The 14,207-nt window shown below is 43.3% G+C and overlaps 1 protein-coding gene across 1 annotated transcript in view; it reads left to right on the forward strand.

Moving 5' to 3' along the window:
* Positions 1-7,674: 7,674 nt before the first annotated feature.
* Positions 7,675-14,207, forward strand: part of Twsg1 (twisted gastrulation BMP signaling modulator 1) — a 36,225-nt gene continuing 29,692 nt past the window's right edge. The window contains exons 1-2 of the mRNA XM_008834672.3: positions 7,675-7,908; positions 11,245-11,401. Coding sequence (XP_008832894.1) covers positions 11,282-11,401 — 120 coding nt within the window. The 5' untranslated portion in view covers positions 7,675-7,908; positions 11,245-11,281. The remainder of the gene's footprint in view (positions 7,909-11,244; positions 11,402-14,207) is intronic.

Here is a 14,207-nt window from a genome sequence, read left to right on the forward strand (position 1 = left end):
AGAAAACCAAGAAGGGGCCAGAGCCAAGAGCAAAGTCACCTTCAGCAACCCATCTCCTTGACCTTCCACAGTTCCACCAACGTCCCAGTGTCTAATCTCTATTCAGAATTTGAATCATTAGTAGATCAAACAACTGACTAGATCTAGATCTAGTTGTCTTTGAAAATGTCCTCACTGACTCACCCAAATGTGGGAACGACTTTTCTGGGAAATCATAACCTGAACTTTTGCCGCCGGTTAATCATATGCTTTGAGATTATTTACAGTTTGTTTTCCTATTGTACAGTCAACTTGTTTAAATTTAACTGAAAAACAGTGTAATCCATCTTCCTATGTTTTGGACTCCTGCTATGATTCACCCTTACAAACTAAGCTGAATGCAGAGCTTTAACCTTATGCTATGGTTCCTATTGTGACTCTGTTATGCCCCTGACTCAGAACACTGTATGCGTGTGAGATGTGGCAATTAGACCTAAGACCATCACTGAAAGCAGCAAAAACTTTGAAAACAACATATCCCACACAAGTGCCGGAAGCAACATGTGGACATAAGCTGATCATGTCTATTTGTGGCTTTGTCTACTGCTCTGAGTCAGTAGAGTCAGAAAAATAACTCCATCCCTTGTAAAGTGTTTCAAAACTCTTGGAGACAAAGTTCTCATTCCTTCCCCATACCCTGACTGATGTGCTACTCGATAAATGCAAGAGGAGGCCCTTTGTTGAAGGGGACAGGGCAGTTCTGAGAGAAATCAGAACTTCTGAGGACAGATTGGGCTCCCTCTTGGTTAAAAAACTTCAAGAAATCGTTTCTCTTTTAGGCAGCACCACAACCAGAGTGTATTTTCCTAACTTCCTAGATGTCTGTCAATCCAAGTTTATGGGTGCGCGGGGATCTCGGGGCACCAGCTGCTGGGCGTGGGGCCGGTCTCCCACACGTCGCTGGAGTGCGGTGGGTCCCGCGGGCCGCGTCTTGCTGTTTGAGTCCCTGGCTCTCCGCCACTGGGGTGTGCCGGTTTCCGCACCATGTTGCTGAGGGTCTCTGCTACCGGAGCTGGCGGCTCTAGGACCGCTGTCAGCTGCCTGGTAGGGTTCCATTTCAATTTCCACCGTGCACTCCCTCTAAGTTCGAGACTCCTTGGCCACCAGGTCAGGAGGGGAGGTGTGAGAAACGGCAAAAGCAGGGTCTTTGTGAGTCGATGATGGAAGGATAGCGCCCCCCGGGGAGACTGGATCACAGGATTTAGTGTTACAGCTTCAGACAAGTGACTCAGCTCAGATCTCAGTGATTCAGCTCCAGCTTTATTGGGGTAAAACTAGGATTATTTATAGTGTGGAGAAAGTAGAAAAGCCTTAGCTGATAGGTGCTCCTGGAATGCTTCATTTACATAGGGCGGTGGGCTTCTATCAGGCTATCAGATAATGCCTGATTAAAGCCTGGTAGTTTCTGTGCCGCAGGGCATGTATCTGTGATGGGCATTTCAAAAGTAAGTCAGGGAGGAGAGCAGAAGGCGCCCCGCTGAGAAGGGGCGTCTTCCCATTTGCGCCGAGCTGGCTTGCGGCTATCCGGACATGGGGAGACTGCTACCCTAAACAGCAGGGGTCCCCAACACAAGTTGACAAGATTAACTATCACATCACTGGAGAAATTTGTCTTAAACATTACTGTCATGAAAAGGCATGCTTCTAGGTTGGTTTTATAATATATATGGATATTGAGGGTTGTGTTTTCTATCATTTTTGCAGTCATGTATAAATATGTGATTATACAAAGTCAGGAACATACAATACACAACAGTATACATGAATTTTGTTGCTGTTGTTGAGACAGGGTCTCAATCTGTAGCCTAGGCTGGGCCTAGAGCTTGTGATCCTCCCTCCTTGGCCTCCTGAGTGTTGGGGATTCTAAGAATGTATCCTAACAACCAACTACATGAAACTCTTACTGAGAGTGATTTCTATGGAACAAAATAGAAAAGGCTGTCAACCTCCAGTTCCATCATTTCTAGATTTTCCTTCCCCAGTCATGCATATATTACTTCTGTGCTGGAAAGTTGGGGAATCTAAAGAGAAAGTAAACTAACAAACATTCTAAGTAAATAAGTTTTCACCTACTTTGATAAGAACAGTGAGCCATGTGAAAACCTTGGATTTTGTGAAGAACACATGTAAATATCCCAATAGTCCTTGAGGGCCCTTTGCAAATACCCTTTGCTGACATAGCACTTTCTCTTAGCAGGTGGGCCTGAGTGCTTCTGTCCCCAGGGGTTGAATGACAATCCTGAGGACTACAAACCAAGAGGCTTGTTTGCTGTTGCTTGGTTAATTAACAGTGCAAGTTCACTACAGAGGGAATTACAAGGGTTTTCAAAATCAAAGAAACCTAAAAATCCTCAATAATATCTACATTTCTTCCTGTTTAAAGCAGGAAGAGTTGGGGCTGGAGAAATAGTTTAGTAGTTAAGAATATTTGTTGCTCTTGCAGAAGACTGAGGTTTGTTTCCCAGCACCCAGATGGAGGCTCACAACCACCTGTAACTCCAGTTCTAGGGGGTCCTCCTGACTCCCTCTTCTGACCTCTGTAAGACCTGCATGCATGTAGTGCACTTACATGCATGCAGGCAAAACTCATACACATACAATTTTTTAAAAATCTTTAAAGAAAAACAGGAAGAGTTGACAGACCCTTGAAAGCCATTGGTTTTCTGGCTTTACCCTCTCTTGTCAGTGACTGAGCTAGCAGCAGGGAACAGACAGCAAAGATGAGGATGGAGGCTTCTCCTCATAGGGATTTCCAGCCACAGCAGATCTTCTCTGGTCCACAAGAGAGTCGAGAAACCGAAGCTCTTTTGATTCAAAATCTCTAAAATCAGTTGATTTGATTGACTCACCCAAGTAAGAAGAGCTAAGACAGAGATACAGACTTCCAAACCAGAGCCCCAGCCTGCCACAGTCAGCTGACAGAATGTCTTGCTCAACCTTGATGACTGTTGTCCCTGAGTCCAACCTCCCTTGCTGGACTCATCCTGCCTCCTGTAGAGTAGGACTAAGGGTATACCCCCCACCATCCTTTCTCTCTCTCTCTCTCTCTCTCTCTCTCTCTCTTTTAGAACTTATACATGAATTAGAGCAGAAGCCCCATCTCCAGGGAGTTCCAGCAGACTAGGCTCAGCCATTCATCCCAGAAAGCCAACTACAGAGGCAAATTGGTGATAAAGGCAAGAAAAGAGCTTTATTTATGGTACAATCATGCTGGGAAGTACAGAGTTCTGAAGACCTAAATGCTATCTTCAAAGTGTTTACAGAAGTCTCAGTGTTATACAGGAAAAAGAAACAGAGGAAGAACTGGGAGTTTCCACAGTGGCAGTCTAGATCTCTTTGGTCTAGCTGTGATCTAGTTACTATTATCTCAGGACATCATTTCAGGATCTGTCACTCAGGACTTTGTCGGTGACACTGTAGGAGTTTACAATATGGACATAATCTTGACTGTGACTTTTACTTAAACTTGTAACCAAAATGTTACTGTTTATAATACAAACAAGCTCACTGAGCAATGTGCTTTTGTGACCTGGCCATAGGATCTTAATCCCTCAGGACCCCACTTTGCCCTCTACCCAAGATAGTGAATAAATGTGGTATGCTTGACTGACATACAAACTGCTGAATGCAGCACAGTTATCTCATTGAAAGCAGTGAGAAAACTTGAGAAGTCTGTCCAAAATTGTATGTGAGATGTTTCTAGGCCTAGGGATCAAAGGCAAGATTCTCTGATAAAGGTGGATCCTAGCTTCCAGCTCCTCAGTTTGTTCTGGAGATGTTGCCTGGCTTGAAAGCACAGCTGGCTTGAAAGCACAGTTCTGAGAGACATCTGAAAGAATGGGTGCTTGGCGTTTGAGTGCACTCTTGGCCCTAAAATTAATGCTAAGTATCAGGCTATTTCTTTATTCGTGTATAACCATAATGTGGCTTAGAAACACCAAATGCCACAAAAGTCTATATTGCATAGGTAGTTGTTTTAGTGCTCTGTCTTAGGATGTTCATCAGTCAGGCCTTTTATTATAAGTATCTAAGGTGACTGTGTGAAAGGCACCTTCGTGACCATAGCTACACCATGTTGAAGTCCAGGCTGACTCTAACATCTGAAACTGAAAGGCAGTTGGCCCAGGGTATGAGAACACGTCAGCAAGGTTCCTGGTTGCCTTAACAGGTCAGCATGTCTGAGTGCACCTGCAACTGCAGATTTATGGCTTCTGTAGGTTATGCTTAGCTTGCTTCTGCAAAATAGTAATTGTTTTACAGAATAGAATTTTTTTTTGTCTTTTTGAGACAGGGTTTATCTTCCAGCAAGTCTCTATCTTCTAAAAGTTCTATAAACTTCCCCAACAGCCACCAACTGAGAACCAAATGTTCACACACTTGAGCCTATGGGGACATTTCTCATACCACAGTTGTGTTTTCTGAATATGTACTTATTAAAATAAATGTTAACTATATATTTGATTTTTTTTTTGGTCTTTTTGAGACAGGGTCTCCCTGTAGCTCCAGCTGTCCTGGAACTCACTATGTAGACCAGGCTGGCCTTGAACTCAGAGATCCGCCTGCCTCTGCCTCCCAAGTGCTGGGATTAAAGGTGTGCGCCACCACGCCCGGCTTATATTTGATTTTTTAAAAAAATATTTTATTTATTATTTTTACGTCCATGTGTTGTATTGCTTGCATGTAGGTAAGTGCACCTGCGTTGTACAATGCCTGCGGAGGACAGAAGAGGCTGTCGGATCCCCTGGAACTGGAGTTACGGGCAGTTGTTAGCTCCCATGTGGGTTCTGGGATTTGAACCTGGGTCTTCTGCAAGAACAGCCAGTGTTCTTAACCATTGAGCCATCTCTCCAGCCCCTTAATTTTTTTTTTTTTTTTTGGTCTTTTTAAGACAGGATCTCCCTGTAGCCCCAACTGGCCTGGAACTCACTAGGTAGACCAGGCTGGCCTTGAACTCAGAGATCCGCCTGCCTCTGCCTCCCGAGTGCTGGGATTAAAGGCATGTGCTACCACACCCAGCTTTTTGTAAATAAAATAATGAAAAAATTTAATTAAAATTTTTTAAAAATATTTTATTATTTTTTATTTTATGTGTATGAGTGTATTGCCTGCATGTATGTGGGTGCACCAGTGTTATGCAATGCCACGGAGGTCAGAAGAGGGCTTTGGATTCATCTGGAACTGGAGTTAAGGACAGTTCATAGCCGCCATGTGGGTGCTGGGAAACAAACCCAGGTCCTCTGTAAGAGCAGTCAGTGCTCTTAACCACTGAGCCATCTCTCCAGCCTTAAAATTTATAATTTTAAGATAATAGGTGGCCGGGCGTGGTGGTGCACACCTTTAGTCCCAGTACTCACGAAGCAGAGGCAGGTGGATCTCTGTGAGTTCAAGGCCAGCCTGGTCTACCTAGTGAGTTCCAGGCCAGTTGGGGCTACAGGGAGATCCTGTCTTAAAAAGACCAAAAAAAAAAAAAAAATATTGATAGGTATAATATATGTTACGTCTTTGGAGCCCTCCATATTTTTCAACAATATAAAATCCTGAGACCAAAAGTTTTGATAATCACACTGATCTTCAATATCTTTTTTTTTCTTTTTTGGTCTTTTTGAGATAGGGTCTCCGTGTAGTTACAGCTGGCCTGGATTCACGATGGAGACCAGGCTGGCCTTGAACTCACAGAGATCCACCTGCCTCTGCCTCCCAAGTGCTAGGATTAAAGGCGTGTACCACCACGCCTGACTCAACATCATTTTTAATGATGGAATTAGCCCACTAATCTAGTGTATCATAATTTCTTTGGTAAATAATGCTGAGAATAAGATCTTTTAAATTGGGGCTGTAGAGATGGCTCAGTGGTTAAGACACTGACTGCTCCTGCAGAGGATCCAGGTTTGGCTTCCAGCACCCACATGGCGGCTCACAACTGTCTGTAATTCCAGTTCCAGAGGATCTGACACCTCTTCTGATTTCTGTGGGCACCAGGTACACATGTGGTACATATATATATATATACACACACACACACACACACACACACACATATGCAGGTAAAACACTCATACACATAAAATAAATATTTTCTTAAAAATTAAATTTTTACAGATCTTATTTTCTTAAGATAATTTTCAGGGATGATTTATTTTTATTTAGTGTTTGTTATGTGTATGTACATGTGTGTACCTGTGTGCATGCCCATCTGTGAGGCCATGGAGGCTAGAAATTGACATAGGGTGTCTTTCTCTATCACTATTTTTTAAATATTTAATTATTTTGTGTTTGTGTGTGTATTTGTGTACACTTGTGCTATAACACTTACGTGGCAGTCAGAGACAATTTCAGGAGTCGGTTCTCTTCTACTGTGTAGGGGACTGAATTCATGTCATCAGTCTTGGCAGCAAGCACCCTCATTAGCTGAGCCATCTGGCTGAGGTTGTTATTTTAAAGACTCACTGAACCTGGAGCTCACTGATTGTGCTAGGCCAAAAGAGATCCAGAAATCCTCCTGTCTCTGCCCCCTCCCAGTGCTGTGGTCATAGATATGGGCTGCTGTGTCTGGCTTTTACACAGATGCTGGAGATCCAAACTTAGATCCTCATGCTTGCGCAACAGATGCTTTACTGATTGAGCCATCTCTTCAGTCCTTGAATTTTTTTAAAAGCCTATACTTACTTTAGGAAAATGAAGTAACCAACAATGTGACCCCACCTCTCAATCACATTTCTATTCAGTTTCCTTCCAGTAAACCAAGGGGAGTAGAAACCATTAAAGACTCTTCCTAGGTTAAGGATTTGATACTGGGCCAATGTTCCCAAGAATAGAGGGAGAGAGTTTTATGGGTCATCTAGTCCTGTGGACTCCAACTTAATGCTTGGACTCTTGCTGGAAAAGCTAATTCCTAGGGTTGCTGGAAAGCACTAAGTGCAATTGAAGATCGCCTTTAGGTAGTATTAGTAGGATGAGCCCAGTCTTCCTAAAATACAAGGCACATTGAGTGCCCAAGCAGGCACTATTCAGACCTCCTTTTCCAGCCTCAGGTTGCTCTCCTTCCCAACCTTTTGAGTCCGGATTCACTGCTGCCCGCTGTCCATTTCACCGCAAGGGCAGAACCTGGCACTCAGAGGGTTCCATAAATTTTGATGAATTGTTGACTGAAGTATAGAAGGTTCTACTCTGAGGGGTCCTTAAACAATGGGCCCAAGATAGCTCCCAGAAACATGCAGTTTAAATGAACTCAGTCCTTTAACTGTCCTGTTCCTCAGTCTTGCATACAGTAAGAGAGTCAAAACAGTTCCCTCTCAGGGTTGCTACACCGCAGGGAATATCCTGAGCTCAGTAAGGGCATCTGTGCTTGTCAACACAGGAGACCCAGAGAGCGCGGGTCAGACAGGAAATCTGCTGGAACCTGACGTAGAACCTCCAATAGCAGCAGGAAGGGCCTGAAACAGCGCAGCTGAGTTTCCTGGGCGAGGGTCCAGCTCCGCCGCGGTAAAGGCCAAGTGCTCACACCTGGGGAGGGCGTGGCATAAAAGGGCGTGGTTTTGAGGGGCACTGGGTGTGACCGGGCCCGGCTCCCAATGGGAGTGGTCTTCGGCTGGTGTGGGCGGGGCCTTGGTGTGGGGGCCCGGCCGAGCGTCCTGGGGCTGAGTCGTCTCCCCGCGGCCGGAGTTGGAGGCAGCCGGATCCAGGCTGGAGCGGAGCCGACAGTGGCTGCAAGGCGGCGAGCGGGCCTGTCTTTTCTCGGTGCCGAGACTCGTGGGTTCTGCGTGGAGGGCACGGAGGAGGCGCGGCCTGCCTTGCTCGCACAGCTGCCGCCGCGTGCCCCGAGCTCGGCGGGCCGCCGGGGACTGGAGGCCGTGAGGCGCCGCGGCCTGGGTGAGCGGAGCGGCGGGGATCGGAGGAGCGGCCTCCGAGTGGGGCGGGGCGGGACGGACGGTGTCGAATCGGGCCGCCGAGGCCCAGGCCGCGGCGCGCTCACCGGGGAAGCCTGGGCGGGGTACTCCGAGGCCGAAGCGGGTGCGGGGCCGGGCAGCATCACGCGGAGCGGCGGCGGGGTCCTTCGCGGGAGGGTGGGCGCTGCCTCATCCTCCGCACCCGACCACTGGGCTCAGAGTCCGGACCCGCCTCAGCCCCGGAGCCATAGACAAAGGGGCCGCTGCCGCCCACTTTGCCTTCCCCGCCTCTCTGGGGACCCCAGGTCACCTGTCCATGGTGTGTGGAAGCGTCTTCCTCCTTTTAAGAAGCTCCTTAAATAACTGGTACTGATTTGTTCTTTGCACCGGTTGCTTGGATGGTTTGAAGGAGTGTTCTTTTTTGTTTGTCCTCAGAAGGTTTTGAGAGTAAGATGAATGAGTCAAACACTTCAGAAGATAATTATAAAAGATGGGAGGGGGAGGTATGTCCTCTGCAGTTTTAGTGGTGTAGAGGAAAAGTAGTTTTGAAATGCCTTTTTTGACCTCCAAAGATATGCCTTGGTGGCTCTCAGTACCTGCTTGCTGTGCAGGGTTAAATGAATGAGAAAATTGGATTACTAACGGTCTTTTGGGGGATGTTTTGTAGGCTTGGTTAACATCGGCATAGCCGTGACTTTGTTTCAAAACTCGAGTCATACACTATACAAACCCCTTTATTATAGTCATCTTTTTAATAACTTTTCCTTAATTTTATCTTATAATACGTAAAACTGTAATCTTCAGGGCCCAGTAATTCACCTTTTGCCCATTTTACATCAGTATTTTGTTCCCTTTAAGATTTTTTGTTTGTTTGTTTTTCTTTGAGACAAGATCTCCCTGTAGCCCCAGCTGTCCTGGAACTCACTATGTAGACCAGGCTGGCCTTGAACTCACAAAGATCTGCCTGCCTCTGCCTCCCAAGTGCTAGGATTAAAGGCATGCGCCACCATGCCCAGCTCAAGATTTATTTTTTATTATTTTTTAAAGTTCTGTGTGTGTGTGTACGTGTGTACACGTTTGCCTGGGGATGCCAGTGGAGGCCAGAAGAGGGCATTGAATTCCCTGGAGCCACCAGACATGGGTTCTGGAAACCCAACTCCAGGTCTCTGCAAGAACAGCAAGTATGCTTAATCCTGAGCCATCTCTCCAGTCCTCTTATTTTTATTTATTTTTTGTTTATTTATTTATTTTGGAGGCAAAGTTGGTTTGGCTCTAACTATCCTGCCTTGGTCTGTCTCATGCTGGATTACACACCCAGCTAGTATTTATTTTAATTGATTATATTGGAGGTTTGTGTTCTAACCTCAAGAAATTGTATCTTTTTAAAAAATATTTTATTATTTTTTTTTTATGTGTATGAGTGCATTGTCTACATATATGTAAGTGCACCCATGTCATGCAATGCCCACAAAGGTCAGAAGAGGGCATCAGATACCCAGGTCTTCTGCAAGAACAGCCAGTGTTCTTAACCACTGAGCTGTCTCTCCAGCTCCAAAATTGCATCTTTTAAAATTTATTATTTTGTGTCAGTGTGTGCACACACATGCATGTGCCCCTGTGCCAGGGTGTTCATGCAAAGGTCAGAGGACAATTTTGGGGGAGTTGGTTGTCTCATTGCACTATGGGTTCAGGGAGTAAAGCAGGTGGTCATTTGTGCCAGGTAAGCATTTATACCCACTGAACCATCTTGCTAGCCGCAAATTACATCTTTTTAAAGGTTTAGTCATCTTGGCTATTTTACCCTGTGAGAGTTTGTGCTGGTACCCCCATTTCTTTTTCTTTCTGTATTATAAATATCTTGTAAATAACTGAAGAATTATGGTATTAACAGAATTAAAAGACTGTCTTCACTTGTGCCCACATTTTTTTTAAATTTTAATATTTTTATTATTTTTATTTTGTGTGTATGAGTGTATTGCCTGCATGTGTGTAAGTGTACCCATGTCGTGCAGTTCCAGAGGAGGGCATTGGATCCCCTAGGCCTGGAGTTACAGATGGTTGTTAGCCACCATGTGGATGCTGGAAATCGAACCTGGGTCCTCTGTAAGAGCAGACAGTGCATTTACTTGATTACTATGAATTCTGCCCCCTCTTTTTTTTGAAATACTTTATTGATGAATGAGATAATCATTAGAATAATTTTCACTTACAATTTTGTTTTGATTCTAGGACTTTAAAAATTGGGGACTGAGGGTGTAGCTTTGGCATTCATAAGACCCAGGATTCAGTCTCCAGAAGCACATGCATGTGTGTACACAAACCCCAGAACTTTTAAAGTACTTTAAAATAATACAATATTAATAGGCGGGTTGGGAGTTTTTGTGTGTCTTGTTTTGTTTTTTTTTTGAGACAGGGTCTCATTATGTAGCTCTCTATGTAGCTCTCGGTGGCCTTAAGCTCACTATGTAGACCAGGCTGGCCTAGAAGTCACAGAGACCCTACCTCTGCCTCATGAGTGCTAGGATTAAAGGCGTGTGTCACCATGTTCTGTGAAATTAATAGCTCTTATATGGTCTTAGAGTTGAATACGGGATCTAAAATTGAAATTGAATAGTAGCAGTACAATTGAAAAAGCTTTCAGCTTAACTGTTTAGCTATATTCGCTCTAGTTTTCATGCTCCCTATTTTGGAGTAGGTCCAGTATTCTAGATCTTTTTTTTTGTCTTTTTTTTGTCTTTTTTTTGAGACAGGGTCTCCCTGAAGCCCAGCTGGCCTAGAACTCACTATGTAGACCAGGCAGGCCTTGAACTCACAGAGATCCATCTGCCTCTGCCTCCCAAGTGCTGGGACCACAGGCATGTGTCACCACGCCTGGCAGATCTTTTAAGATGTACACTGAAGCCTTAATTTTTGAATGTGTAGGTAGGGTTTCATGGAGAATGGTCTCTTTTAAAAAGATTTTTATTTTTATTTATGTGTATGAGTGTATTGCTTACATCTGTGTAAATGCACCCATGTCATGGAATGCCCACAGAAGTCAGAAGAGGGAGTTGGATTCCTCTGGATCTAGAGTTACAGATTGTAGTTAGCCATCATGTGGGTGTTGGGATTTGAACCCGGGTCCTCTGCAAGAGCAACCATCTCTTAACCACTGAGCCATCTCTCTAGCCCCTGAGAGTGATCTTTAAATAAAGATCCCTCAAGGTTTTTGACACAGCAATGAGTCTTGGTTTATGTTTATTGTTCATTTTTTGTATTTGTTCTTACTCTATCACTTGCCTTTGAATTATACTTCATTTTTTGTTTGTTTTGTTTTTAGCTTCCTGGGAGTTACTAAGTGGCTTCTCTGAAGAATCATGAAGTCATACTGTGTTGTGTTAACTCTAGCCTTCCTAATGTTCCTGATGTGTCTCCCTGTGTCCCTGAGCTGTAACAAAGCACTCTGTGCTAGTGATGTGAGCAAATGCCTCATTCAGGTAGGACTAAGGGTACTTTTATTAATATTAAAATGCGTTGTAAACAAATAGATACTGTAGAGATACAAAAAGTGAGTGTGTAATACTGTAGTGTAAGGACCTGAGGTACTGAACTTTAGATTTTTATCCCTGTAGGTCTCTTGTACAACCAAGATTATGTTCAAGAAGTTCAATACTGGGTATAGCATTGTGCTGTATAGCTTGCTAGTATGAGGTGATGAACACTCTAGTCTGCAAACTTACTATATAGTCAAACTTACTATATAGCAAAGAATCTTAATGACTATATTTTTAAAAATTTAGCTGGTCAGTTAATAGACAAATCGTACCCTACATATAATTTTTTTTTCTCTTGGTATGTAACAAATTACATCAAAACCTAGCAACTGAAGGCAATAAACATTATTTTATGAAGTTTTTCAGGGATTGAATCTGCCAGCGGTATGGCTGGATGGTTCTAGTTCAAGGTCTTTCACAAGGTTGCAGGCAAATTGTTGGCTGGAATTGCAAAATTCCTTTAAAGACACTCAAAAATTATCTTTCTTCCAATCAAAGAAAGTCTACCAACACAGCTACCATTCTCATTTTTCTGAGAAATAAAGTGAGAGTAAGTAATTTGTTCACATAGCTAGTAAGTAGCTGTGGAACTAGATCTGTATTTGACTCTAGAGCCCATGATTTTTCCACGAAACAACTGGCTATTGTAGTTCATGCAGTTGTGAGAGTGGCAAATGACATAGGTGTTCTCTCTTTTTTCATCCTATTAAAACATCAACAGTCTTTCTTTTTGAGTATCTATCTTTAGTAACTTCCCTTCTATATAGTTACCATGGGCTAAGAAATTTAATAAACGGGGCTGGAGAGATGGCTCAGCGGTTAAGAACACTGATTGTTCTTGCAGAAGACCCAGGTTTAAATCCCAGCTCCCACATGGCAGCTAACAACTGTCCGTAACTTCAGTTCCAGGGGATCTGACAGCCTCTTCTGTCTTCTGTGGGCATTGCACAACACAGGTGCACTTACCTACATGCAGGCAATACACGCATACACATAAAATAAAAATAATAAGATTTTTTTTTTTTTTAAATTTAAGCTGGGCGTGGTGGTGCATGCCTTTTATTCCAGCACTTGGGAGGCAGAGGCAGGCTGATCTTTGTGAGTTCGAGGCCAGCCTGGTCTACATAGTTCCAGGACACCTGGGGCTACAGGGAGACCCTGTCTCAAAAAAAAAACAAAAAGAAATTTAATAACCACACAAATAGGTTGCATATCCCTTATGTAAAAATGCTTGGGGTCAGAAGTGTTTCATATTTTGAAGTTTTTCAGATTTAAAAAATTTTTTGATTTCTATGTTATGTGTATGAGTGTTTTACCTGCATATATGTAAGTGTACCACCTGTGTGCAGTACCTGTGAAGATCAGAAGAAGGCGTCAAATCCCCTGGAACCCACATGGCAGCTAACAGCTGTCCATAACAATTAAGGACAGTTGTAAGCTGCCCTGTGGGTGCTAGGAACCAAACCCAGGTTCTATGCAAGAGCAGCCAGTGCTCTTAATCACTAAACCTTCTCTCCAGCCCCATAGATTTTAAAATATTTGCATCTACTTGTTGAGATATTTTAGTGATGGGACCCAAGTCTAAAGATAAAATTCATTTAGGTTTCATCTATACATATTATACATTGTCTGAGAGTGATCTTATACAATATTTTTAGCATGCCTATTTTGACTGCAACTCACCATCTGAGGTCAGGTGTGGGATTTTCCACTTGTGACATCATACTAGTGTTCAAGAAGTTTGGGAGTTCTGAGCATTTCAGATTTTACATTTAAGGATTAGAGATGCCCAAGAGGTATCTCTATGTCTATGTAAAGTATGAGTCAGCTATTGACTGTAATTCTCACTTGAGGGTAGAATTATAGTTGTTTTTATAGATCAGAGGTTGTCTGTACTTACTCCTGGTATTTGCTCTTTCTCATAAATAATTTCAATTCTAGCTGCCCTCATCTCATACTCTGTAAAACCTTTACTTCGCCTTTTAAAAGTTTGTTTAGTGATTGATTTTCTTTTTTCTTTTGTATGTTTGTGTGTGTATGTATGGCAGATATTTATGTGTATGTTTCTGGCTAGCTATGGCTACATGGAGACCCTGTCTCAAAAAAACTGAAAAGTAAAAATTAAAAATAAATAGCTGCTGCGAATCCCAGCACTTGGGAGGCAGAGGCAGGCAGATCTCTGTGAGTTTGAGGCCAGCCTGGTCTACATAGTGAGTTCCAGGACAGCTGGGGCTACAGGGAGACCCTGTCTCAAAAAGACCAAAAATAAATAAATAAATAAATAAATAAATAAATAAATAAAAATAAAAATAAAGCTTTGTGACATTTGCCTTATTTATGTTTAGCTGAAAATTCTGTTAAAACTGAAGTTATTATCTGGACTGTTTAAGTCAGTAACTTTTTTTAGTTGAAATAGTAAAAAATGGTACTTTAGGATCTGAGGTCTTAACTCAGTATAATGCTTGCTGTGCCAGCATGAGGGCCTGAGTTTGATCTCTAACATCCATGTAAAAAGCCAGGTGCAATGGCATGTGCTTGTAGTCTGAGGAGTGGAACCAGGAGGTTCCCTGGGGCTCCACAGCCAGCGACTTTAGCCTCAAGTTCCAGACCCTATCTCAGAAACAAAGAACAATAACAACAAAAACCAAAGCCTAAGGTAGATGGTTCCTGAGGAACAACCAAGGTTATCTCTGGCCTCAGAGCATAACACACACACACACACACACACACACACACACACACACACACA

The sequence above is a fragment of the Nannospalax galili genome, unplaced genomic scaffold, assembly GCF_000622305.1.
Source record: "Nannospalax galili isolate Female #2095 unplaced genomic scaffold, S.galili_v1.0 scaffold155, whole genome shotgun sequence".
NCBI classification, from domain to species: domain Eukaryota; kingdom Metazoa; phylum Chordata; class Mammalia; order Rodentia; family Spalacidae; genus Nannospalax; species Nannospalax galili.